The following is a 26429-nucleotide window of genomic DNA, read 5'->3' on the forward strand; positions in this document are numbered from 1 at the left end:
AGCCATAAGGCAAAATACTAAAAACACTTAGAAAAAAAAAAAAAACACAACAATGAACCCAAGAGTAAATAACTACAGGTCCATTATGCCAACAAACACTGGCCAGTCAAAGGTGTAAATATACACACACACACATATATACTGAAAACAAAAAGTTAATGTAACGTTATAGTTATGTGAATGTTAGTAACATTAACATTTTAAACAAAAAAAAAAAAAAAAAAAAAAAAAAAAACCACACAAATCCACCAGCAAACCCAACTATAAAACTTGCACCCCCACTATGGACTACTTATAACCTCATATGACAGCATTTTTGACATCACTAATGACATCTCAAGTGACATTATTGATGAAATCATCCCATAAGTGTGCTAGTTTGTTTTATAGTTTACAGTTGTGGGTACCAATCATATTACTTTTCTACCTAATTTTGTACAGTCTGTGTCCAGCTAATGTGTGTCAAGCATGTGCTTCTAATGCACCATAGTTGTGTAAAGTTATTGAACACGTTCTAAATATTTGTATTGAATAGTAACTCTGACGACCGGTGTGTGTTATGTTTCACACAAGTATTTTGGGTGCTGCAGAAAAAGTTTCAGCAGGGCCAAGATTCAACGTACTAAGTATTGGAAGCAGCCTTGAGTTATTAGGCAGAATTGTTTTAGCATGACTGACAATTTGTACTTCACATACAAACCAGTGTGCACTAGGTACTAACCTATATACAAGTGCTTGTTTTGATTCAGAAGATGGCCTATCTGAGGTTTTCACCACAGTATGAAAGCTGCAGGTAGTATGAACCACTTGACGCATCACAATCAGGTTTCCAGGCCAACCATGTAGGAAGGTGCCCTGGTGGACACCTATGGTGTTGGCACCTTATACCAGATCCTGGCGACCCCTATTAGTGTACGTAGGCAGTGTCTAGGAAGCCATGGCTCTCTAGATGTAGCTGTGGATGAGCAGCCAAGACTCAGCTAGGAGACATGCAAAGCTTATGCAATACCACAATAATCACACAGCAACTTATCACACACAAAAGAAAGGTACTTTATTATAGTAACAACACTAGATTACTTATAGGCAGTCCCCCCAACTGGAGGTAAGGCCAAACCATATACAAATAGTGGACTGCAAATTGAAGTCCCCCACCCAAGGATATGGAGTTGTTATAGGGAAGCTGGAAGAACTAGGAACCCCAAGAGGTGAGTCCCTGATTGACTCCCGCTACCAGAAGAGCAGAGGTAAGTACCTGGTCTTCCCAAGGACTAACAAGAGGACATAAAAAAAGAATTGTGGAAGAACAGGACCAGTCTAGAAGAAACCAAAAAGGTGGACTTTTTTTTTTTTTTTTTTTTTTTTTTTTTTTTTTAAAAGAGGAGGACCTGCAAAAGATGGGGGCAGAGTGCAGTCCACTAAGTGTCCAGTGGGGGCAGGAGCTACTACCCATCCTTCTGTGGATGAAGCTCTGGGTCGATGGGTAAAGAAGAAGACCAGCTGCGGCACCCAGGAGCTGAAGGAAGTCCTTAGTGTGGTGCAGATGGTGTCCCACATCAGTCATCGGGTTGCAGATGGTCAGTGGTGTAGGAGAACCACCAACAAGCCTTGCCAAATGCAAGAGAAGCAAAAGAAGAGTTTGCACGACTGAAGGGGACCAGCAAAGTGGAGGGGACTCGACCCTTGGATGGGAGTCCGGAGTAACCCTCAGCAGTCGGGAGATCCAACAGAAGTGGTCACAGCCCCCACAGGCAATCCACTGGCAGCAGACAGAGTAAGTCGCAGTGAGGCCCAATCAGCACACCTGGAGAAAAGTTCCACATCGCTGGAGTAGCAGAGAGAAGACTGTGCTTGGCAGGAAGAAGTGTTAGGGTCTGGGGCTACTCAGAGCCTGGAGATCCCTTGGAGCAGGAGAAAACAAGCCTTGGTAGCTGCAAGAGTCGCAGTGCACAGGGGTACTGTCCTGCAAGGAGTGGCAAAGGTTCACCGTCTCTCAAGTTGGACAGCTGGCAGACAGGACCAAGGGGACCACTCCAGACCATCACCTGTGATGCAGGATCCACGTGGTTCCAGAGGAGAGCTGATCCACACAGCCAGATGTTGTTGCTGTTGGTGCCTGCAGATGCAGGGGAGTGACTCCTTCACTCCAAGGGAGATTCCTTCTTGGTGCAGGCTGAAGTCTTGCTAACCCCAGAGTATGCACAGCTGGGGAAATGTTGCAGTTGCTGGAAGGAGCCTGAGAAACAATGTTGCAAAGCGAGGTTGCAGACTTGTCAGTGCCTGAAGAGTCCAGTTGCGGTTCCAGTGGCCAGAAGTAGAAGTAAACGATGAAGAGGAGTCCCGATGGAGTCTTGCACATCGAATCTGATAACCCACCCTAAAGGAAGTCCCTAAATAGCCCTAAAAAGGGGGTTTGGTCACCTTACAAGGTGACCACCTATCAGGAGCAGCCTCTGACATCACCTGCCTGACCTGGCCACTCAGATGCTCCCATCTTAGTTTCAAGATGGCAGAATCTAATGGCCACCTGGAGGAGCTCTGGGCATCACCCCATGGTGGTGATGGGCAGGGGAGAGGTCACTTCCCTTTCCTTTGTCCAGTTTCCCACTAAAGCAGGGACCGGGGGTCCCTGGCCTGGTGCAAGCCGGTTTATGCAAGGAGGGCACCAAATGTGCCCTTCAAAGCAAACTGGTGGCTTAGGGAGGCTACCCCTCCCAAGCCTTGAATCACCTATTTCCAAGGGAGAGGATGTTGCCTCCCTCTCCCACAGGAAATCCTTTGTTCTGCCTTTCCCTGATGTGCTGATCAAGCAGCAGGAAGGCAGAAACTGGTCTGTGGGATGGCAGCAGCACAGGTTGCCCAGAAAACCCTAGAAGACTAGTAGGAGCAATACTAGGGGGTCCTCTAAGGAGCCCCCAGAGTGCATGGAATCATACAACCAATATTAGCAACAGTATTGGGGTACGATTCCAACATGTTTGATACCAGACATGCCCAGGTTTGGAGTTAGCATTATGTAGCTGGACACCAATAGTGACCTGTGTCCAGTACACAGGTGAAACGGCTTCTCTGCACTTACGAAGTCCAGTGTAATGGAGCGGGAGTTCATAGGGGCACCTCAGCTCATGCAGGGGAGTTCGTACACACAGGAACCTACACCCTGCCCTCTGGGCTAGGAGGGCCTACCATATGGGTGACTTACAGTGACCTGGTGCAGGGTAACCTGTTGTGAAACGGTGCATGCACCTTTTCATGCAGGCTGCAGTGGCAGGCCGGATGAGATTTTGCATGGGCTGTCATGGGTGGAACAATACATGCTGCAGCCCATGGGGGTCCCCCGACGTCCCAATGCCCTGGGTACCCAAGTACCACATAAGAGGAACTTCTAAGGGGACACCAGTATGCCAATTGTGGAATGCACAAAGGAGGGCGAAAAAAACAAAACCAAACCAAAAAATCACTGGGGTCCTGGTTAGCAGGATCCCAGTGAAAACAGTCTAAGCATACTGATAGAAGGAAAAAGGTGGGGGTAACCATGCCAAAAAGAGGGTACTTTCCTACAAACCACAGCACTGAGCCTATGCTCATTGCTGCAACAGACATAAGAACCCTCCTCGACTGAGAAGAAACAGTCACTCTGATTCTCCTCAACCTGTGGCAGCATCTAACATTTGCCCACCACATCTTCAGCAATGAACTCCACAACATCGGAATTCAACACCACCACCTCAAGTGTATCACCTCATTTCTCCCAGGATGCACACACAGCGTCCTCCTACCTCTTTTCTCCTCCGCCCAAGAACATCATATGCGGCGAGCCCCAAGGATCATCGCTCAGTCCCACGCTGTTTAACATCTACATGACCCTCCCTTGCGGACATCAGAGCCCATGGACTCATCTCCTATGCCAACACCACCCAGCTTGTTCTCTCGCTTACCAAAGAACCCTCTAACACCAAAACCAAGTTTTGCAACACCATGACCAATGTAGCCAACTGGATGGAAGGCAGCTGCCTCAAATTGAACTACAACAAAACCAAGGTACTGATCTTTGGAAAGAATACCTCTGCTTGGGACCACAGCTGGTGGCCGGAAGAACTCCGATCCACTCCTACACTGACTGACCACACTTGCAACCTCAACATAATCTTGGACAACCAACTGACTGCGAAACAAGTCAATGCAGTCGCTTCCTCCTGTTCCCACACCCTTTGCATGCTCTGCAAGATCTTCTGATGGATCCCAGTAAACAGCAGAAAGATCGTTACACAAGCCATTGTCACCAGCCGCATCGACTACAGCAAAGCACTCTACACCAGCATCCCCTCCCAACTCAAAAAACTGCAGACAATACAGAACACGGCAGCCAGGCTCATCCTGGAACTCCCCAAGTGTACCCCCTATCACTCTTCACCTCAGGAAACTCCATTGGCTCCCTGTCCAGAAAAGATGCCAGTTCAAGACACTCACATGCCTAAAAAGCCCTCCACAAACTGGGATCGTCCTACATCAACCACCAGCTGAACTACCATCTTCCCTTGAGACACCTGTGCTCCTCCCTCACACAAGTCCCCAGCATCCATCGCACCCACAGTGGGGGCTGCACACTCTCCTACAAAGTCACCAAAACCTGGAATGACCTCCACTTCCGAGCGGCACCCTCCCTGGCAGACTTCAGAAAACAACTCAAGACCTGGCTTTTCGACACAGATGCAGCCTCAGCGCCCAGATACCCCTAGGGGTAAGAGTGTTGCATTCTACAAATGATTCAACTTTAGCACCTTCAGACCTTGGGTATTTAAAATGAATAGTCACTCTTTGGACAGGTTTTACATAGAATGTACACAGTGGCGTAACAAAACTTGAGGGGCCCCCAATAAAAGTATAAGGAGGGGGCCCCCTCTGAACTTAAGCAGGAGCTCTCAGGCCAGAGTGCTGTGCTGAGGGGACCCTCTGGAGCTCGGTGCCCCCCCCCCCCCCACTGCTGGGGCCTTTGTTATGCCACTGAATGTACACTGCTCCTAGCAGATAATCTTTTATACTGTGGTGTATTTGTCATGAGAGTTTCACGGTCTACAAATGGTGTGGTACAGAGTAACCTCTCCCTATATAGTAAAGAGTGCTAACAGTACCCACTTTTCTACCTACAGCTACTTCTTTTATCAATGAAAGTTGGGTGACAGTCAGGGGATTTGATACAGGAAAGGACTGTCCATAGTAGGATATCAGTGAGTACATGGAGAAACTTGGTTGTATACAGCTTGAACGTCGTGTGTAGGATAGGTTATCCTTTCTTCTGTGGTTCATAGTCACTATGAACTAGGCTACCCATAAAGCATATGGTTATAGGGTCAATGTTGCACACAACACAAGCTTGCTTTACCTATGGGGGTTGTATATATGATAGCAGTAATGATGCTTCATATAACTGTGAGCTATTTTGTGCTTACATTCCTAACTCCAATGCTATACCCGTTTATAGAGCAATGTGTACAAACGAAGCTTGGGTGATGTCATCACATCAGTGAGGTGATAAATGTCATTGGAGAATGTCATAAGTGATGTACTATGTGAGGACCTAAGCCGTGCATGGTGGGAGCAAGATATAGTTGGCTCTGTCAACTATGTAATTGTTGATTTTTTTGTTCAAATGTCACTCACATTCACCTACCTATAATGCTCCTTTAACCTTTGCTTTTTTCAATGAATGTTTTTTTTTTGTTTGTTTTATAAACAGAGTAATATTTTATTACCATACACAAAGCCAACACCCCCCTTCCTCCACCCCCACCCACCCATATTCCAGGGCCCTATGGGTTTTTGAGGTCCTCTGGAATCCATTCCCCAACATTTATTTATTTTTTTTTTTTTTAAACACAGGGAGGGGATTAGTGCCTCCCCTCCCCTGAGCATTCTTAGGCCCTGGGTTCCCCATCCCCCAGGGCCTTTATTTTGCATATGAACAGGGGGGGGTGGAGGGGCTGTGTGAGGATTTCATCCTCAATTCATTCTCTCAACTACTAATAATGACTAAATCCTGCTCCTTCATATAATAAAAATAAAATCTGGATCCCAATAATTGCTCCATTACCAACTCCCTTTCCTCTGGAAGCACATCCCCCACACACAGTAGATGGCCTCATCCAGGCCTTGAAGAAAAATCACCCCCATCCTGATGGAACTCCCATGGGTTCCCTACCGAATCAGCCACATTTTATCCATGCATATCTTGCAGACAAGCTCACTTTATCTTATGGTTTTCTATGTACTGCAGCCAGGCCATAATCAGACTGCAAACTAAGTTTACAAAAGAAAACAACAAGGCAGCTAGCCTTTATCAGCTGCGCACCCAGGAATCTCAACAATATCCATCAGAGCCTTCCCCCAAAGCTGTTCAAGTTTGAGAAAAGAGTTAAAACCCATCCCTTAAAATATCACAACAATCACAAAGCATTACTAGTCCTCCAATCCAGCTACTTCTCCTACCAATCATTTGACTTTAAGCTTGCCTTCGACTCTCTAAAATCGCTCTGCTGTTTTTTTGGCCAGGTTTGGGCGCCACATACTCACATAATTTAAATCCCCAAAACACACAATGGCCTCAGTACCAGATGTATTAGTCTCCATGGACCTATTCTTCCACTATGGGGTAGTGGGAGAGAGGTGAGGCAGCATGGGTATTCTAAAATCTAAGCAGAAAGGGCTTGGTTTCTAAGTGAAGTATATTTCAAACAGTTGCTTCCATCGTGTTAGTGCTGAATGATCAAGGAATAAGGTTTATTGCATAGACACCATGCTGTGAGTAAACAGGGTTTATGGGCATTGCACCTCAGATCGGATGAGACAGATGCCAGGAATAAGTAATATTACTATAAATGAAGAACATCTGCGCCTCATTGTAATATGTGCACAGTTTCAAAACGTGCTCACGCCTTCTGGAAATTAATCCTAGGTACTCTGTTAGACAACGGCTATCAACATGAACTGGTTTTGTCCCTCACTCCTGGTATCCCACAATAAGCTTTAAGTACCCAAAACTGGGCTACTCTCTGTATCACAACTGGAAACGTAGTGTTTGAGCAAGTTGCGGTTGCATTGCTTACTGGAATCTTTGTTAAACCAACCAAGTGTTCCACTCTTCCATCAAGACCACAGGACATTCTGGTAGCTTTAAAGGATATGGTTTGATTGGTGGATTGTTGTACCAGAGTAAGACCCTCCTATCGGATTGGTCATCAGCTGCCACATGCATACCACCTTCAAACACTTGCAGGGAGGTTAAGAAGTTATTGCTTCATTTCATTCCAACACTAGGCTTAGTATGCAGTCTTACTTTATCAGACACTTTAGCATTTATCATGTTTTACTGGGGTTCCCTCATATGAGCAATGCATACATGTTCTGTGCAGACAGAGAAGCCCCTTCAACTCATAGCCTGCTGCCCTCTTGTAGACAGTCCACGATGGAATGAGAACCAATTTACTAAAAATGATCAGTCAATGTAGATGATTTCTGGAAAACAATTTTACCTTTGGACTAAAATGGTTTATTTCTGCAAGGGCAGTATGATAAACCTTTGTCACCCAAAGAAATAATTTGCCTTTCTTGCTGATGAGTCTTAGTCTCTTACTAGGTGAAGGTGAATCTGATGGTGCAGACATGTATATTTAATAGAGAGCCACAAAAAAAAGTGTTGCAAATTCGCCTTTTCGTCACCCCTGATTTTAGAACGTATATGGACCATATTCTTGGCTTGTATTAGCACTTTGGATTACTACACTGCAACTCCGGGCCACAGCGTGTGTGGTGATCTAAATCCAATGTTAAATCCGCTACACCCAATCTGTTTATTCGTCCAGTAAGGCCATGCTAATTTGGTTTAAAAACAAAACCAGCAATGCAGAAGTTAAATGTCATACGTGGGATGCAGTGTGCATTCACACCACCAGCATATATGACAAATGTATATGGGTTGGGGGGCACTATCGTCCTCTGGCTGTACTGCAGTTTAAAAGCACCATTGTGCTTCACAGCATAGAAAGTGCTTGGACACGTGGGAAACGCTACCTTTATTTAAGAGCCAAGACCCATCTGTGCCCCTTGTAAGCCCACAAGGATGGTTGCACAATGTATGAACGTATTCCTTGCCTTAGAAATTCCTCCAGGAGTCATACTGGAGCCATAGATTTTTCTTCTAGCAGTACCCTTGCGCGCAGTCAGGTGGCGTCGGTCGACTCCGCATCAGTCGTTGGCGCGTGATGACGTTGCGGTCATATATAGGCACTACCCTGACGTGCTGACGTCAGTTTCTTTTCACGACTTTCCACGCCAGACGTGCAGAGCCATGAACAACGAGACTGGTGACCCAGAACTAGGCCCCTGAAAGGGAGTCCCTTGAAATCAGTTTGCATAGCAGGGACAGTGGGTGGGTCTGTAAGGAATCTGCAACTACAATATGTCTCTGCCAGATAATGTGTTACCGAAGGTAAGTAACTTGCTCACCTGATCGAGACTTCTAGTTGCAGATTCTTTACCTCAGAATAGATACCCAATCAATACCATCTCCGAGGGTGGGTGTGCAAACCAAGATCATACTAGGAAGTCCTGTAGGACCAAACAGCCAAAGTAGCCGTCCCTGTGGACCTGACTGTCCAAGCAGTAATGTTTAGTGAACATGTGCACGGACGCCCACGTTGCTGCCTGGCAGATGTCCAAGACTGGAACTTCACATGCTAATGCAGTGGTTGCAGCAGTTGCTCTGGTGGAGTGAGCATGCAAACCCTGAGGGAGTTGCTTCTTAGCCAAAGCGAAGCACATTTTGATGTAGAGAACAGCCCATCTAGAGGTGGTCCTTTTCTGCACCACCCGTTCCCTCCTTTGCATCCACATAACCAACAAAGAGTTGATCGTCCACCTGGAAGTCTTTGGTACGATTTAGGTAGAACACCAACACTGTTTTTGGATCCCGATGGAGTCCCTCCTATTCATGAGAAGGATGTGGGGTGTGTAAAAAGCATGCAAGGTGATAGACTGGCCTACATGAAAGGGCGTGACCACATTAGGGAGAAAAGAGGCCCTGGTACAAGGCACCACTTTGTCAGGATGGACAGAGAGAAAGGATGGCTTCAAGAAAGAGCTTGCAGCTCACTTACTCTGTGCACAGAGGTGTTGGCAATAAGAAAGGCTGCCTTTGAAGGTGAGAAGCTGCAGAGAACAATTATGAAGGGGCTCAAAGGGAGCATACATAAAGGTAAGTGAGTATCAAGTTCAAGTCCCACTGGGGCATTGTGAATGGGGTAGAAACGTGTGTAAGCTCCTTGAGAAGCCTCCCAACAATGGAAGGTTTAAACAAGAAGGGTTGATCTGGTAGTCTGAGGAAAGCAGAGATGGCAGACAGAACCTTTAAGGGAGCCCAAAGCACAGCCCTGCTGGGCAAGAGGGAGGACAAACAAGAGAACCTCAGCCAGAGGTGCAGAAACTGGATCAAAAGACTTGTTGGTATACCATGCCATGCATTTGTTCCAAAGACAGGTGCATACAGTTTTGGTGGAGGGACGCCTGGCTGCCAAGATAACATCACAGACTTCAGGCAGAAGGTCAAAAGCTGTCAAATGCTGCCACTTAATCTCCAAGCAAGAAGGCAGAGACTTGACATGTTCAGGTGGAGAACCGTCCCCTGCTGCTGCGACAGAAGATCCACCCGAAGAAGTAGTCTGAGTGGAGGATTGATGGCCATGCTCAGAAGCTCAGGATACCATACTCTTCGTGCCCAGTCGGGAGCCACAAGGATTTCTTGGACTCCGCTGTTCTTGATTTTCTTGAAAACTATGGGCAGAAGTGGTATTGGTGGAAAGGCATATAAAAGAGGCCGGAGTTCCACTCGCGATAAAAAGCATAGCTGAGCGAGCCCGCCTTGGAAACTCCAGCGCGCAAAACAACTGGCACAGCACGTTCTCTGCAGAGGCAAACAGATCTAACCAAGGCTCTCCCCATTACTGAAAGAGACTTTGAGCCACCTCCAGATAGAGACGCAATTCACAATCGACCATGCATTGAAGACTGAGTTTGTCTGCTCTGACATTCAGAAAGCCCGCCAGATATTGAACCATCAGGGATATGCCAGACGTTCCAGCCATTTCCACAGTCAGAGTTTCCTGACCAAAGGTCCATGACCCCACTTTGCCCTGCTTGTTGCGCTACCACATGGTGGTTGTGTTGTTCATGAACACCTGCACTGCTTTCCCTCTGAAAGAGGGAAGGGATGCTTTCAAGGCAAGCCTGATCACCCTGAGCTCCAGAAGATTGTTGGGGAGCCTGGACTCCACCAGAGGCCAGATGCCTATGATCTCCGCCTCCCCCATGTGGCTGCCTCATCCCAGGAGAGAGACATCTGCCACTACTGATGGATCGAAGTGCCAGTCAAAAAGCAACTGAGGGTAGCTCTTCTCCAGATCTGCGTGTAGGCTGGTGCAGAGAGTAAGGAACCAATGTCAGCATGCCAGGGTGGTGCCTATATACGACCATGACATCAACACAGCGACCACGATGCCAATGACGGATGCAGAGTTGACCGACGCTACCCGAAGGCACACACTGGTACTGCTTGAAGAAAAGTCTGGATCCAGTCTGACACCTGGGGGAAATTCTAAGGTAAGGAATCTGCAACTAGAAGTTTTATCAGATGGAGTCTGTCACGGAGTAGGTAAAGCTATATTTTCCATTTGCAGGTCAAGTTATGAATAAGAGCCTTTCAAATCTGTTACAGCCACTGTAGGAAGCTGGTTTCTGGTTGCAGTGCCCCCGCCCCACTTTTTGCCTGTTTTTTGGTGCAGCTTTGACTGAAGTGCATCAAGTTCCTGCTAACCAGGTCTCCGGTGTCAGTGTTCCATAACCAAAACGAGACGCCTGGTCATTTGATCCCAAAGTGGCCAGGCCCTTTAGTACCATTGTAAGTCCCTAGCAAATGGTACTTTTGGTAACTAGGGCATGAGTACTGACGAGGGCCCCTAATAGCTGCAAAAAGAACAGTTGATGGATGGAATGTAGACCAAATCAAACATTCACCCCCAGTCACAGATCTGTGTTTAATCCATCAGTTTTTTTGCCCACCATGCCATTCCAGTTTGGACCCAGCCATATGCAAATCAGTCTTGACCTTGTTCCCCATGGGAACAGTCCAGCCCGGACTGCCAGGCCTCCCTGGACCAGAAACAAGCATCCTGGGACCGGTTTCGGCACATCACCCCTCTTCAGCCAGGCTAGCTTGAATCTGGTGGCATAGTGAGCACGATGGCATGGTGAGCAAAAGAACAATGGATTAAACCCAGATCTGTGACTGGGGGGGGGGGTGAGTGTTTGCATTGTTCAGCACTCCGTCCATCATCCTTTTGTGTTGCTAAAGTTGCCCTAATAGCTGCAGCACAACTTGTGCCACTCAAAGGGACCCAGCATCAACCTCATGCAGACTGCCATTACAGGCTGCGTATCAAGGTGCTCCCAAAAGTAAAAACACAATAGGACCCACACTGTGCCATGTCTCCTAAAACACTGCCTATAGTATTTGTAAATCACCCCTACAGCAGACCTTACAGCCCTAAGGCAGGGTGCATTATATTATGTGTGTGGGCATACCTGCAAGAGCAGATATGCCCCCGTTATGTCTTTGTCGATTCTTTGACATAGTGAGTGTGCAATGAAGCCATTTTAAATACATGTGCTGGATACTGGTCAATAAGAGTTCCCCAGCAACATGATTGTTTATTAATAACATCCCTATCTTCAGAGAAGCTAGGGATGTTATTAATAAACACTCATTGATTCCAGTGAGGGATTTATTAATACATGCACCTTTACGGCATCTTAACGGTGCCCCCTGAAAACCTACCAAACTGCTGGCGAGCTTACTGACCAATTCAGGCTAGTCTGCCACCAACAGACGAGAATCCGACCACCCAGGGAGAGAGCCTTTGCACTCTGGAGGTCAGAAACAGAAGCCAGTTTGGGCTACGGTGTGGAACACTACTCCGCACAGTAGGACCATCATTCCAAGGCAGGAAGCTTCAAAGAAGCCCACTGCCTTTGGTATGCAGATCTGGCCTCTCTCACAGGGAGATGCCAACACCCCCTGCCCAGGGCCCATCTGGCACTGGGAAAATTAGCTATGCAGGAGGCGGGTTACATTTCCAGGCTGGAAACAACCCAAGGGCGACTGTCTAAAGTGGTCACAACCTAGGAATTTCCGCCATCTTGTGTGTAGTGGAGTTTAAGAACTCTGGACAGGGTGATGCCCACTCCCCACAGGAAGTGGCCATCTAAAGGCTTTAGTGACCCCCCAGGGTAAGTAGCCCATTGGCTATTACCGTTCACTCCCCTTAATGCCACCTAAATTGAAAATTTAGGTGGCCCCCTGAAACCACATCCTCAGATCTTCACTGGACACAAAAGAAGGAGTGGACAAGAAGCTGCTGAACCTGCAAACCGAGGAGCCCGATTGACTCTGCGCTAACCATGTTGGCCTGCCTGCTGCACCCAATGCTCGAGGAGCAAATAACATGTCCTGCCACTGCAGCCTACAAGAAACTGGGACAGCTGCTAGTGCTTTGCAAAGAACTCCTACCTTTAAGTTAGAGCTGCTCCCCTGCATCCGGACCTTCCAGTCCATCCGTGATTTTTGACAAGACCGATCCCCATTGATGCGACTGGGACACCCGACGCCGTAACACATCTCTGCCACCCAGATGCCCCAGAGCCTCTGAGGTGACCTGTTGGTGTGGCCTTGGACCCTGCCCCCATACTCACCTCAAGTCCTAGAGAACAGTCCTGTAGAGTATGCGAATGGAGCACATGCATAGGATAACATTATCGCACCCAACAATTGCACAACTGTCAACTTGAAAACTTTTTTAAAAGTCCCAACACAAAAAGTTTACCAGATTCAGGTGATCTTGATATAAAAATGTATTTTCCTGCCATGTGACCAATTCAGAGGTTTGGTGGCCTGCAGAGGTTTGGGAGCAGGGCCTTGGGGCCATACCCAGCAGCCAGTCAGGGCGCAGATGTTCAAAAGCTGTGCGTGTTAGCCACTGCAGAAAGCTTGCTAGAGGCCAGGCCCTTTAGCCAACCCTGCTGATCATGGCTGAAGGCAATGTACTTTAGGGTGGGTTATACCAGTCAATCTTACTTTTTGATGAGTTACTGGGTTATATGCAATAGGCACTTCCTTTGAATAAAACACCACCTCAGTTTTGCAGATGTGGGTTAGCTAAAGTGCTGTCAGAAGTGACTTAACAATTGTCCCTATAGCGTGGGGGAAGGAGGGGGGGCCGCCGCCCCACCACCCCCCCCAACCCAAACCAGGCACTGTGCATTGGCCTCTTGCCCTAGGACTCCTGACTGGGTTCGGAGTGCGGTAAAACTGGTGCCCTGATTTTGGTGTTGCGCTTCTAAAATGAAAAAGAAATGTGTCTCAGAGGTGATGTGGAAAGGCTCTGTTGGAGAATGGTAGAGAGGGAATTTGTAGAGAAGGAGGTGTGGAGGGAGGTGGTGGTTGGGGTGCCAAAAAAGACTGATGCACTTGTCGTCGCTAGCACTCGAGCCGGTCCTGAGTGGGGCCCCTTCATGTATTTTGCACGGGGGGACCCTCAAGTTTTGTTACGCCTTTAGTTGTCGGAATATGGTTTGTTGAATTCAAGTTTTTGAATTACTGAGAAAAATAGCTATGCAGTGGGAGTTTTCCTGCTGCACATATTTATTTTAACAGGCGCTGGAGTACTATGCTGTGGGAACATTTAATCATAGCTGCTCTGCTCTCTTAATGGCCAAACAACAGAGCGAAATGATTAGAAGTTGCACAGAAAAATATTTTAAACATATATAATTATTTAGAGGAAGGAATATTAATTAAAAATCTGATAGCTCACGCTGGTTAACTGGAGTGCAGAACCAACAGGTAAAAAAAAATTACGTGTGTGGAGTGTTCACTCATTCACTAAGTAACACGGACTTGATTGCCTTGTAATTCGTGTCACCAGTGGAGGAGGTTGTCACCTGCAATGCCCCAGGTTTAACCAGATAATATAAAAGGCTGCGTTTATCGGGGGCTAGAGATTATAGGAGCTCAATACAGTAGGCCAAGGATGTCTCCATACCGGATTTAAATAATTTAGGAAACGGTACTACTGTATTTGGCTTTTGCATATTTAGCTGCTTCTGAAGATTCCCGAATTAGACTGCCCCAAAGTCTGTATTACAACACAAGTAGGCGAAGAGTGGTTAATTAACGCTATCATGCACAATTTAACCATATCAAACGTACCCGCTGCGAATTTGACTCCAAACCACCAAGTCCAAAGCATGACAGAATGATGGTAGACATGTAAAAATGTGATTTGGCTGTTTTTCTTACGAAGTACAAAAAAGATCTGAAACGAAAGTACAAATATATTAGTGTTACACTAATGGTTTGTCAGAGGCATCTAAAGTTAATGATGTCCACACTTCTTAAAAGGAAATTTTACATATATTGTAGAATTCTTATTTAGCATGTGTCCCCCTCAAGCTGCAACACTAATTGTTACACCGGCAAAATAAAAAATGTGTTAACCATGTTAGGCATGCTCCATACAAATACATTCGATAATAAAAAAACCCGTAGAGCTATTTTTTGGCACTAGCCTTTAAGCATATGTTCATTGCAGGGCTGCATGAATTTCATGAGAGCTTATATAGTACAGACCTCTTATATGATTTCATGGAATAAGAACGCCCCTGACTACATACAAAACGAAAGGCTACATATGTAGTTAAAAGAAAAGTGTAAAGCAAAAATATAAGAAAGGAGTGCATATTAAATGGTAGAATTCTATAAAAATACATATATATATATATATATATACACACACACACACACATACATACACACACACATATATATATATACATATATATACACACACACACACACAGCCAGGACAACGTAAAGTGCGACAAACTAGAAATGAGAATGAACAAACAGCATACCTTCATTTTTCTGCTGGTGAGCATAAAATTCTGTTATTAATGTGCCCCTGAGCAAAGTGCAATGGGAAGAAAATACCACGTGAACTGGTTTGTACTCTTTGAAAGTTATTGCTAGATGGGATTGAACAGGGATTGAGAACTTCACAGCAAACACACAGAAGAGCCCTAAATGGTTGAGGCATTGGCTTCACCAAATACTTCTTTGACCGGCATGGACATTACAGCACATGCTTCATGATGCATGTTTGACTGGCAATCTTGCAAAAAAAAATGTATTAAAGAAAATCCATAGCAAGATGTATGCCAATGCATGTGTGCATCATGACACATCCATGTGTCCTGATGCATATGTCCTTAACAAAGCAGGCCCACGTACTTCATGATACATGCAGTGTGATGTAGAATGGTCTTTTTTTAACCCCTTCGCTGCCTGGCCTTTTCCCCTCCTGTGCTGAGCCTTTTTTTGGCTATTTGGGGCAGTTTGCGCTTAGGCCCTCAAAGTTTTGTTCACATAAGCTACCCACGCCAAATTTGCATCCTTTTCCCCCCCCCCAACATCCTAGGGATTCTAGGGGTACCCAGATTTTGTGGGTTCCCCCGAAGGAGACCAAGAAATTAGCCAAAATACAGTGAAAAGTTTGTTTTTGTTTTTTTTCTCCAAAAAAATTGGAAAAAAGGGCGGAAGAAGGCATCTCGTGGTTTTTTCCCTGAAAATGGCATCAACAAAGGGTTTGTGGTGGTAAGATCACCATCTTCACAGCTTTCAGGAACAGGCAGACTTGAATCAGAAAACCCCATTTTCAACACAATTTTGACATTCTATTGGGATATACCCCATGTTTACAATTTTTTGTGCTTTCAACCTCCTTCCAGTTAGTGACCAAAATGGGTGAGAAACCAATGCTGGATCACAGAACGCTAAACATTTCTGAAAAATAGACAAAATTCTGAATTCAGCAGGGGGCCATTTGTGTAGATCCTACAAGTGTTTCCTACAGAAAATAACAGCTGAAATAAAAGAATATTGAAATTGAGGTTAAAATTTTTTTTTTTTTTTTAAAACAGCCATTTTTCTCCACGTTTTACTCTAACGTTTTCTTGCGATGTCAGATTTTTTTAAAGCAATATACCGTTACTTCAGCTGGACTCTTTTGGTTGCGGGGATATATAGGGCTTGTAGGTTCATCAAGAACCCTAGGTACCCAGAGCCAGTAAACGAGCTGCAACTTGCAATGGGTTTTCATTCTATACCGGGTATACAGCAATTCATCTGCTGAAATATAAAAAGTGAAAAATAGGTATCAAGAAAATCTTTGTATTTCCAAAACAGCCACAAGAGAAGGTGTTCAAATCAAATCATTAATATTTATAAAGCGCGCTACTCACCCGTGCGGGTCTCAAGGCGCTAGGGGGAAGGGGTTACTGCTGCTCGAAGAGCCAGGTCTTGAGGAGTCCCCGGAATACGGAGTGGTCCTGAGGCTGGTGGGGAGGGTGTTCCAAGTCTTGGCCGCCAGGTAGGAGAAGGACCTCCCACCTGCTGTGGAGCGGCAGATGCGAGGGACGGCGGCGAGAGCAAGGCTGGTGGAGCGGAGAAGACTGGTGGGGGCGTAGAAGCCGAGGCGTCGGTTGAGGTATTCTGGTCCCTTGTTGTGGAGGGCTTTGTGAGCGTGGGTGAGAAGTCGGAAGGTGATCCTTTTGCTGACGGGGAGCCAATGCAGGTGTCTCAGGTGGGCAGAGATGTGGCTGTTGCGGGGTATGTCAAGGATGAGGCGGGTGGAGGCGTTTTGAATACGTTGCAGACGTTTCTGGAGTTTTGCGGTGGTCCCAGCATAAAGGGTGTTGCCGTAGTCCAGGCGGCTAGTGACGAGGGCGTGGGTCACGGTCTTTCTGGTGTCAGCGGGGATCCAGCGGAAGATCTTACGGAGCATGCGGAGGGTGAGGAAGCAGGAGGAGGACACGGTGTTGACTTGTTTGGTCATGGTGAGAAGAGGGTCCAAGATGAAGCCGAGGTTGCGCGCGTGGACTGAGGGGGTCGGTGCGGTGCCAAGGGCCGTGGGCCACCAGGAGTCGTCCCATGCGGTCGGGGTGTTGCCGAGGACGACGACTTCCGTTTTGTCGGAGTTCAGTTTCAGACGGCTGAGCCTCATCCAATCTGCGACGTCCTTCATACCATCTTGCAGGTTGGTCTTTGCGCTGGCGGGGTCCTTGGTGAGGGAGAATATAAGTTGAGTGTCGTCGGCGTAGGAGGTGATGATGATGCTGTGCTTGCATACGATGTCGGCGAGGGGGCTCATGTAGACATTGAAGAGTGTCGGGCTGAGCGAGGAGCCTTGAGGGACGCCGCAGATGATCTCGGTGGGGTCTGAGCGAAAAGGTGGGAGGTAGACTGAGAGCATTTGGAGAGGAAGGAGGCGATCCAGTCCAGGGCCTGTCCTTGGATCCCGGTGGAGCGGAGGCGGGTTATTAGGGTGCGGTGACAGACGGTGTTGAAAGCAGCCGAGAGGTCGAGGAGGAGGAGGGCGACTGTTTCACTGTTGTCCATCAGGGTTCTGATGTCGTCTGTGACTGAGATGAGGGCGGTTTCAGTGCTGTGGTTGGCCCGGAATCCGGATTGTGAGGGGTCGAGAAGGTTGTTGTCTTCAAGGAAGTTGGTAAGCTGCTTGTTGACAGTCTTCTCTATGACTTTGGCAGGGAAGGGGAGGAGCGAGATGGGGCGGAAGTTCTTCAGGTCGCTTGGGTCAGCCGTAGGTTTCGGCGTGTTTCCAGCTTTCGGGGAAGGTAGCAGACGTAAAAGAGGAGTTGATTATGGTCTGGAGGTGCAGGGCGATGATGTCGTCGGCTTTATTGAAGATGAAGTGTGGGCAGGGGCCCGAGGGGGCGCCGGAGTGGATTGAGTTCATGGTGGTTTTGGTTTCTTCTGTGTTGATGTGGGTCCAGGCGTTGAGGGTGATGGCTGGGGGTGTGGGTTCAGTGTTGGTCGGCTGGGTCTGGTGTCCGAAGCTGTAGTGAAGGTCGGTAATCTTACGATGGAAGAAGGTGGCGAGGGACTTGCACAGGTCTTGAGAGGTCGTGATGGCGTTTGGGTTGGAGAACTCTTTTACGATGCTGAAGAGTTCTCTGCTGTTGTGGCTGTTTTTGTCCAGTCTATCAGTGAAGAAATTCCTTTTGGCTGCGCGGATCAGGTGGTGGTGTTCGCGGGTAGCGTTCTTGAGGGCGGTCATGTTGTCAGCGGTGTGGTCCTTACGCCAGGCTCTCTCGAGGGTGCGACAGGTTTTCTTTGATTCCTTAAGGGAGTCAGAGAACCAGAGAGGTTTTTTGGTGTTGGACTGTCTTGGAAGGCGTCTGAGGGGAGCGAGGTTGTCTGCGCAGTTGGTGATCCAGTTTCTTGAGGCTGAGGGCTGCGTCGTTAGGGTCTGTGGTGAAGGTAGGTTGGTTGTCGATGAGCGTGGAGAAAAGCTGTTCTTCGGGGATTTTGTTCCACTGTCGACGAGGGATGGGTTGAGTGCGGAGGTGGCGGGTCTCGCGTCGGAAGGTGAAGTGGACACAGCTGTGGTCGGTCCAGTGTAGAGCGGAGGCGTGTCAGATTTTTTAAAGCAATATACCGTTACGTCAGCTGGACTCTTTTGGTTGCGGGGATATATAGGGCTTGTAGGTTCATCAAGAACCCTAGGTACCCAGAGCCAGTAAACGAGCTGCAACTTGCAATGGGTTTTCATTGAGAAGCAGTGGTTATTTGCACATCTCTGAATTCCGGGGTGCCCATACTAGCATGTGAATTACAGGGCATTTCTCAAATAGACGTCTTTTTTACACACTGTCCTACATTTGGAAGGAAAAAATGTAGCGGAAGACAAGGGGCAATAACACTTGTTTTGCTATTCTGTGTTCTCCCAAGTCTCCCAATAAACATGGTACCACACTTGCGTGGGTAGGACTAGCGCCCGCGACAGGAAATGCCCCAAAACACAACGTGGACACATCACATTTTCACAAAGAAAACAGCTGTTTTTTGCAAAGTGCCTAGCTGTGGATTTTGGCCTCTAGCCCAGCCGGCACCTAGGGAATCCTTGCAAACCTGCGCAGTTTTGAAAACTATACACCTAGGAGAATCCAAGATGGGGTGACTTATGGGGCTCTGACTAGGTTCTGTTACCCAGAATCCTATGCAAACCTCAAAAATTGGCCCCAAAAAATCCCACACATTTTCCTCTCATTTCGGTCACAGAAAGTTTTGGAATCAGAGAGGAGCCACAAGTTTCCTTCCACCCAGCGTTCCTCCAAGACTCCCGATAAAAATGGTACTTCACTTTTGTGGGTAGGCCTACTGCCCCCAAAAGGAAATGCCCCAACACACTATCTGGACACATCAATTTACCAAATACAAAACTACCTGTTTTTGTAGGGGAGGAGGGCACTTGCGTTTTTGGTCCTGGGCTCAGCAGCCATCTAGGGAAACCTACCAAACCAGGACATTTTTGAAAATTAGACACCCGAGGGTGTCCAGGGAGGTGTGACTTGCTTGGATCCCCCAAAGTTTTCTTACCCAGAATCCTCAGCAAACCTCAAATTTAGCTAAAAATAAAAATTAAAAAAAGAAATCACATCTTTCCCACATTTCTGTGTGGGATCTCCGCACTGGGACAAATTTCATACCACCCAACGTTCCCCTCAGTCTCCCGGTAAAAATGATATCTCATTTGTGTAGGTGGGCCAAGTGCTTGTGAAAGGGGAGAGCCAAAAACATGGTCGATATTGAGGGGGAACCAAAGGGGGTCCAAAAGGGCTGTTTGCAAAAAAAGCAGTTTTAGGCTGACAAGTGCAGCTAAATTTTTATCAGTATAGATGACACAATGCTGGGTGGTAGGAATGTTGTGGATTCCTGCAGATTCTGGAAGGTTCCATCACAAAAACGTGGGGAAAAGTTGTGATTTCCAGCAAAGTTGGAGGTTTGCAGGGCATTGTGGGTACGAAAATGGTGCGGGGGGCATGTGAAACACCACGCTGGACTCACCCAGATGTTTAGTTTTCAGATGTGTCTAGGTCTTGGGGATTTTTCTACATGGCAGCGTCCCAAAGTCCATAAAGTACAGCCTTCACCATTCCATGTGGGATGACTTTGAGAGTTAGCCAATCTCTCATGGCCCAAATGTAAAACCAGAACCCAAAATAATCAAATGTCTTCTTGCTTGCTGTGGGATAAGATGTTTTAGAGTGCGGGGGAGAGCTGAAAGGCCGTTACCCACTTCTGTTGGGGTGGGGGCATAATCAGGCCCATACTGGTTGGTAGCCACCACCCCAAAATAAATAAATAAAAAAAATATATATTATATATATATATATTTTTGTTAAATTCCAACTTTGGTCCCATTTAATTGGGGCGAGGGTATGGCCATACCCCCACCCTCCTATTTTGGCGGAAAAAAAACCCAAAAAACGTCCCTGGTCTCTGGTGGGCTCTCTGCCCCCTCCCCCTTGGGGGCAGATGGGCCTTCCGAAAATAGGCCATTCTGCCCCAAAGGGGAGCCAGATATGGCCAACAGCAATGTGCCCCCATGGGGAGCGACCCTTACCCAAGGGGCTGCCCCCCTAAAGAAAACACACACATACACACACCAATCCCTGGTGCCTTAGTGGTTTCTCCCCCCGGGGGGCAGATCGGCCTAATAGAAACATGCCGATCTGCCCCCAAGGTGAGCAGAAATGGGCAAAAATAAATCCCCCCCCCCCCCCCAGGGGAGCGACCCTTGCCTAAGGGGTCACTCCCCACCTCTAAAAAACAAAAACAAAAAAATGATCCCTGGCACCTAGAGGCTTCGGCCTATCAATAGGCCAATCTGCCCCCAGGGGGGGCAGAAATGTCCTAAAATAAATGTGCCCTCCTGGAGGTTTCTGCCCCCCGGGGGTGGGGGAAGCGGGGGGGGACTTAGTGCAGAAATGGCCTAAAATTAATTTGCCCTCCCGGGGAGTCACCCTTACCCGAGGGGTCGCTCCCCTTGCGTGAAATTGGCAAAAAAAAAAAAAAGATCCACTGTGCCTAATTATAATTTGCCCCCTAGGGAGCGACCCTTGCCTAAGGGGTCGCTCCCCAACTCTATATTAAAACACAAAAAAACAAAACAACAAAAAATGATCCCTGGCGCCTAGTGGTTTCGGCCTAACAACAATAGGCCAATCTGCCCCCGGGGTGGGGGGCAGAAATGGCCTAAAATAAATGTGCCCTCCCCACTGATCCTTGCCTAAGGGGTTGCTCCCCTTCCGTGAATTCACCATGAAAAAACAAAAAAAAAAAAAAAACACTCCCTGGTGTCTAGTGGTTTCTGCCCCCCTTGGGGGCAGACTGGCCTCATAAAAATAGGCCGATCAGAAATTGCCTAAATATAATTTGCCCCCTAGGGAGTCACCCTTGCCTAAGGGGGTCGCTCCCCAACTCAAAAAAAAAAAAAAATAATAATAATAATAATAAATATATATATATATATATATATATATATATATATATATATATATATATATATATATATATATATATATATATATAATGATCCCTTGCGTCTAACAATAGGCTGATCTGACCCCAGGCCTTGAAAAAAATTGCCCCCCTGGGGAGCGACCCTTGCCCAAGGGGTCGCTCTCCTTATGCCAGTTTCTAATGGTAAATACATCCCTGGTGTCTAGTGGGCATTTCGCTTTACGATCTGGCTTTTGAAATGCTCAGAGAGACTTCAAAGGGAAGGAAATTCCTTTCCTTCCCTTTGAAACCTCTCAGGGCACCCATCACAGCTGCGCTTCCAGCGCAATGGGGAAGTGGCCTCAAATGCGCTGTGACGTCATCAGATGTCACTGGGGGGGGGGGGGTGAGGGGGAGGTCGGGGTGGAAGGGGAAGGGCTTCCCCTTCCATCCCTGCCTTGGGGGGGGGTGGGAGGGAAGCCCACAGAGGTAGCGCTAGCACTCCCTCTGAGCTCAGTGCAGAGGACGTAATGGTTATGTCCTTGGCACATGAGCACTGTGCCGTTGGACGTAACCATTACATCCACGGCACAGAAGGAGTTAATGTACCATTCTAACATGGCAGGCGGCCATGGTACATCAACAAATTAAAAGCAAAATAAAGTAGAAAAAAAAACTGCCTCACTGTGGGAGGGCGGGGAAATGAACAAAGCGTGACCCAATAGCACCTGTATGGGCCCTCATAAAAAAATATAATAAAAAAATAAGGGAGCAGGACAGTGAAAAAAAATTGCACTGGACCCCAGTAGCACTTATGTAGCTGCTGGGCCCGCCTAAAAAATAATAAATTAACCTGGGCAGCGGGTTGAAGAGCAAGAACGGAATAAAAAGCGTATGCTAAGGGTAAATAATCATTTGTACTCCATAGAGTGTTAATAAAGGAGGAAAAACCAGAGGTGAGACAACAAGAACACCTGCACTCCCACAGAGTGCCTATAGAGAAGTAAGAGTCAGCTGAAGGCAGCAGTGAAAGGGTATAGCCTCCTTCAGTCAGTAGAGAGAACGAAATGGTCCTGAAACTGACCAACATAAGGATAATGAGGAATGCCATAAAGATAAAAGCAGGCACAGAAGATAAACATAGTCATCCAGTCATGAGCAAGGGGCTGACCCAAAGCTGATTTAAGTATGTAATATGTACTGAAAACAATAAGTCTAACTGACAAGTTTAACTGATAGCTAAAACGGACTGCAGCCAAGACCTAAAAAGCTATTTTATACAAGTTATTACTGACCAATCAGCAACCAGTTGTCATGTGAGGTAGGTATTAAAGAGAGGCAACTGAAAAGCAGAGAGCATAGAAATGTGGATCATTTTGAAAGTGAGTTAACTTTTAGTAAAAGGAAAATGTTACCCAGTAGACATCTGTTTGTGGCATGTAGTGCTGTAGATAAACATGCTCTGCATACACCTACCATCTACTATTGGGTTCAGAGTGTTACAAGTTGTTTTTCTTCAAAAAAACATTTCTGAGTCATGGGATCGAGTGACTGCACCTTCTCGGTGACAATGCGCATGGGCATCAAGTCCTTTGTTAGACTGTCTTTCCGCAGGAGAGACAAAGAGAGTATAGAGGAAGTATAGAGAAAGAGGTCTATGCAAATGTTTCTACATATGTACAAATATAAGGTAGCTCGAAGAGCCACAGGCATCTGGTGCCGGGGGGAAGCGGGGGTGGGGGTGGGACGGGGGGGGGGCGCATGTGAATCCACATCACTACATGCCACAAACCGATGTCTACTGGGTAAGTAACATTTTCCGTTCAGTGGCATGTGTTGCTTTAGATACACATGCTCTGCTTAGAAAGTAAAGCAGTCCCTCCATGAAAGCGGTGGATAGCCTGTGCAAGTTAGTTGTTTGAAAAAGTGTCCTTAGGACAGCCTGCCCTACATTGGCTTGCTGACGTACTTGAATATTTACACAATAATGCTTTGTAAATGTATGCGGTGTGGACCAAGTAGGTGCTTTGCAAATGTCAGCTGAAGGAATGTTTCCCAAGAAAGCCATGTTGACTCCTTTCTTCCTACTAGAATGTGCTGAGAGTTAATGGTAACTCTCTTTTTGCTTTAGCATAACATGTTTGTGGGCATTTAACTATCCATCTGGCTATACTATTTTTTTTTTTTTTTTAGATAGGAGGAACAGAAAAAGCTACAAAGAGCTGTTTAGTTTTTCTGAAGTCTTTACTCCTGTCAATGTAGTACATGGGTGACTATTTGGCATATAGAGTGTTGAGAGCTCCTTCTGCAACTGAGTAAAGCTGGGGGAAGGAAACCGGTAACTCAATGGTTTGATATGAAATTGAGAAACCACTTTAGGTAGAAACCTTGGGTTTGTACAAAGAACTACTTTGTCTTTGTGTATCTGCAAGAAAGGTTCTTCTAATGTGAAGGGCTGGAGCTCACTAACATGTCTGAGCGATGAAATTGTGATTATGAATGCCACTTTCCTGGAAAGGAACTGAATAGGGCATAAATGAAATGGCTGAAAAGGAGGGCCCATGAGCATAGTGAGCATAGTGAGCATATTAGGATTCCAGGATGGTGCTGCGGGTAGTCTTGATGGGATGATTTAAGGCCTTCCATGAAGGCTTTGATGACTGGAATTCTGAACAGGAAGTATGTTATCTGTTTTGTACATTTGCAGCTATGGCTGCGAGATGTAGACAAATAGAAGTGTAAGCGAAGTTTACTTTCTGGAAGTGAAGCAAATAAAGTATGTCAAGGACAGAAGCTTTAATGGGGTTAATGTGTTTGGTCTGACAGTAGCAAACAAAACTTTTCCATTTTGCAGCACAACATGCTCTAGTTCTATGTCTAGGAGCTTTCTTAAGACTGTCCATACATTCTGAAGGTAATTCAACATTACCCAACTCTGTGACTTCAGAGTTCATATTGCAAGGTTCAGTGACTTGGATTCTGGAAGTTTGATCTTTCCTTGTTCCTGCATGAGAAGACCCGGCCTGTTGGGGAGCTTCTCGTAGGGAACCAGCAATGGGTCCAGAAGCATACTGAACCAGGACTGTCGTGACCAAGTGGAAGCTACGAGGATCATGGTGAGGGATGTTTGTATCATTTCCCAAACCAGGAACAGAGTGAGACGGAGAGGTGGAAAAGCATAAGCAAATATACCTGACCAGTTCATCCATAGAGCATTGCCCTTGGATAGAGGGTGTGGATACCTGGCTGCGAAGCTTGGGAATTTTGCATTTTCTGTTGTGGCGAAAAAGTCTATTTGAGGAGTTCCCCCACTTTTGCAAGTATTTTAGAAGGACTTGTGGGAGGAGTTCCCATTTGTGGACTTGTTGATGCGTCCTGCTGAGCAGGTCTGCAAAGTTGTTGTCCGTTCCTGGGAGATACTCTGTCACTAAGTGAATGTGGTGGTGAAGAGCCCACTTCCATATTGTCTGAGTGAGTTGTGACAATTGGGAGGACCGTGTACCCCACCCACACCGTTTTTGTAGAGAATACATAGAGGTAATGTTGTCTATCCAGAATAAGAGAACGTTGTATGACAGGTGAGGAAGGAAAGCTTTCAGGGCTAGGTATACTGCCGGAAGTGCCAGATAATTGATGTGCATGGCTTGGTGACTGAGATCCCAGAGGCCCCGCACTGTGAGGTCCTGAAGATACACCCCACCCCCGCCCAACCAGCCAGGGATGCATCCATGGTCAGAATTAGCTGAGGCACAGTGTCTCAAAAAGGCCGCCCTTTCAATAGGTTGGTGGTGTTCGACCATTAGAGAGAGTTGTGAGTATGGCAGTGTAACAACACTAGATCCTAAAGGTGAGTCTGTGACTGAGACCACCAACGAGACAGATACTGCTGTAGGGGACACATGTGGAGTCTGGCTTGAAGAACAATGGCAATACAGGATGCTATCATCCCTAAGAGACGCATGAACGTCTTGACCACGTAGGTGTGATTTTCCTGAAATTGGGAAAGCTATAGCTGAACATTGTGAACACAGGCTGAGTTGGGGTATGCTAACCCCAACTCTGCATTGAGAATGGCTCCCAGATATGGTTGACTCTGATGAGGTTGTAGGTGGGATATGAGAATGTTGTTTGTGAACCCTAACTTGTGAAGTAGGTTTACTCTGGTTTGAGTGTCAGATTGATACTGCTGTATTGTGCTGGTTGTGATGAGCCAGTCATCTAGGTAAGGAAATACATGTATCATTTGCCTTCTGAGATGTGCCGCAACTACAGCTAGGCACTTTGTGAATGATTTGGGAGTGGGTGTGACTCCAAAAGTCAGGACTTTGAATTGATAAATGTTTTCCTGCAACCACAAACCTTGGGTATTTCTGGTGTGCAGGGCGGATGGGGATGTGGAAGTATGCGCCCTTTAAGTCTACAGCTATCAACAAATCACCTTGTTGAAGGAGTGGAATATCATCTTGGATAATAATCATGTGAAAGTGTTCTGAGTGAATGTAATGGTTTAACGGTCTGAGATCCGGAATAGGTCTGAGCGTTCCGTCCTTTTTTGGGGATGAAGAAGTATAGGGAGTATATGCCTGCTCCCTGGTATTGCAGTGGGACAGGCTCTATGGTACTCTTGAGGAGCAGAGATTGTACCGCTTCCTTTAGAAGGGTGAGATGTTCATGAGATAACTTGTGGGAGTGAATGGGAATTGTGTTTGATAATGAATAGGACCCATAGGTCCGATGTGTCTCCATTGTGTGTGGTAATCCTGAACTCGTCCCCCTCCCCGTGTGGCGTGGGATTTAGGGAGATGTTTAGTCACTGTTTAGCTAATGAAGAAGAGCCATGGGTGGTAGTGCTCTTTCCTCAGCCTCTATAGGTTTGCCTCGGTTGCAAGGTGGAGGGTAGCCTTGGTTGGGAGGTAGGCAATTCAAAAGTTGTTGCTTTATATCTGCTTCTAAATGTGGGGAG

The 26429-nt window shown here is 46.7% G+C and overlaps 1 protein-coding gene across 1 annotated transcript in view; it reads right to left on the reverse strand.

Moving 5' to 3' along the window:
• The window catches only part of ELOVL7 (ELOVL fatty acid elongase 7), a 103225-nt gene that overhangs the window by 16791 nt on the left and 60005 nt on the right, over positions 1-26429 (reverse strand). Inside the window, exon 6 of the mRNA XM_069222527.1 lies at positions 14315-14420. Coding sequence (XP_069078628.1) covers positions 14315-14420 — 106 coding nt within the window. The remainder of the gene's footprint in view (positions 1-14314; positions 14421-26429) is intronic.

The sequence above is a fragment of the Pleurodeles waltl genome, chromosome 1_1, assembly GCF_031143425.1.
Source record: "Pleurodeles waltl isolate 20211129_DDA chromosome 1_1, aPleWal1.hap1.20221129, whole genome shotgun sequence".
Taxonomy (NCBI): Eukaryota; Metazoa; Chordata; class Amphibia; order Caudata; family Salamandridae; genus Pleurodeles; species Pleurodeles waltl.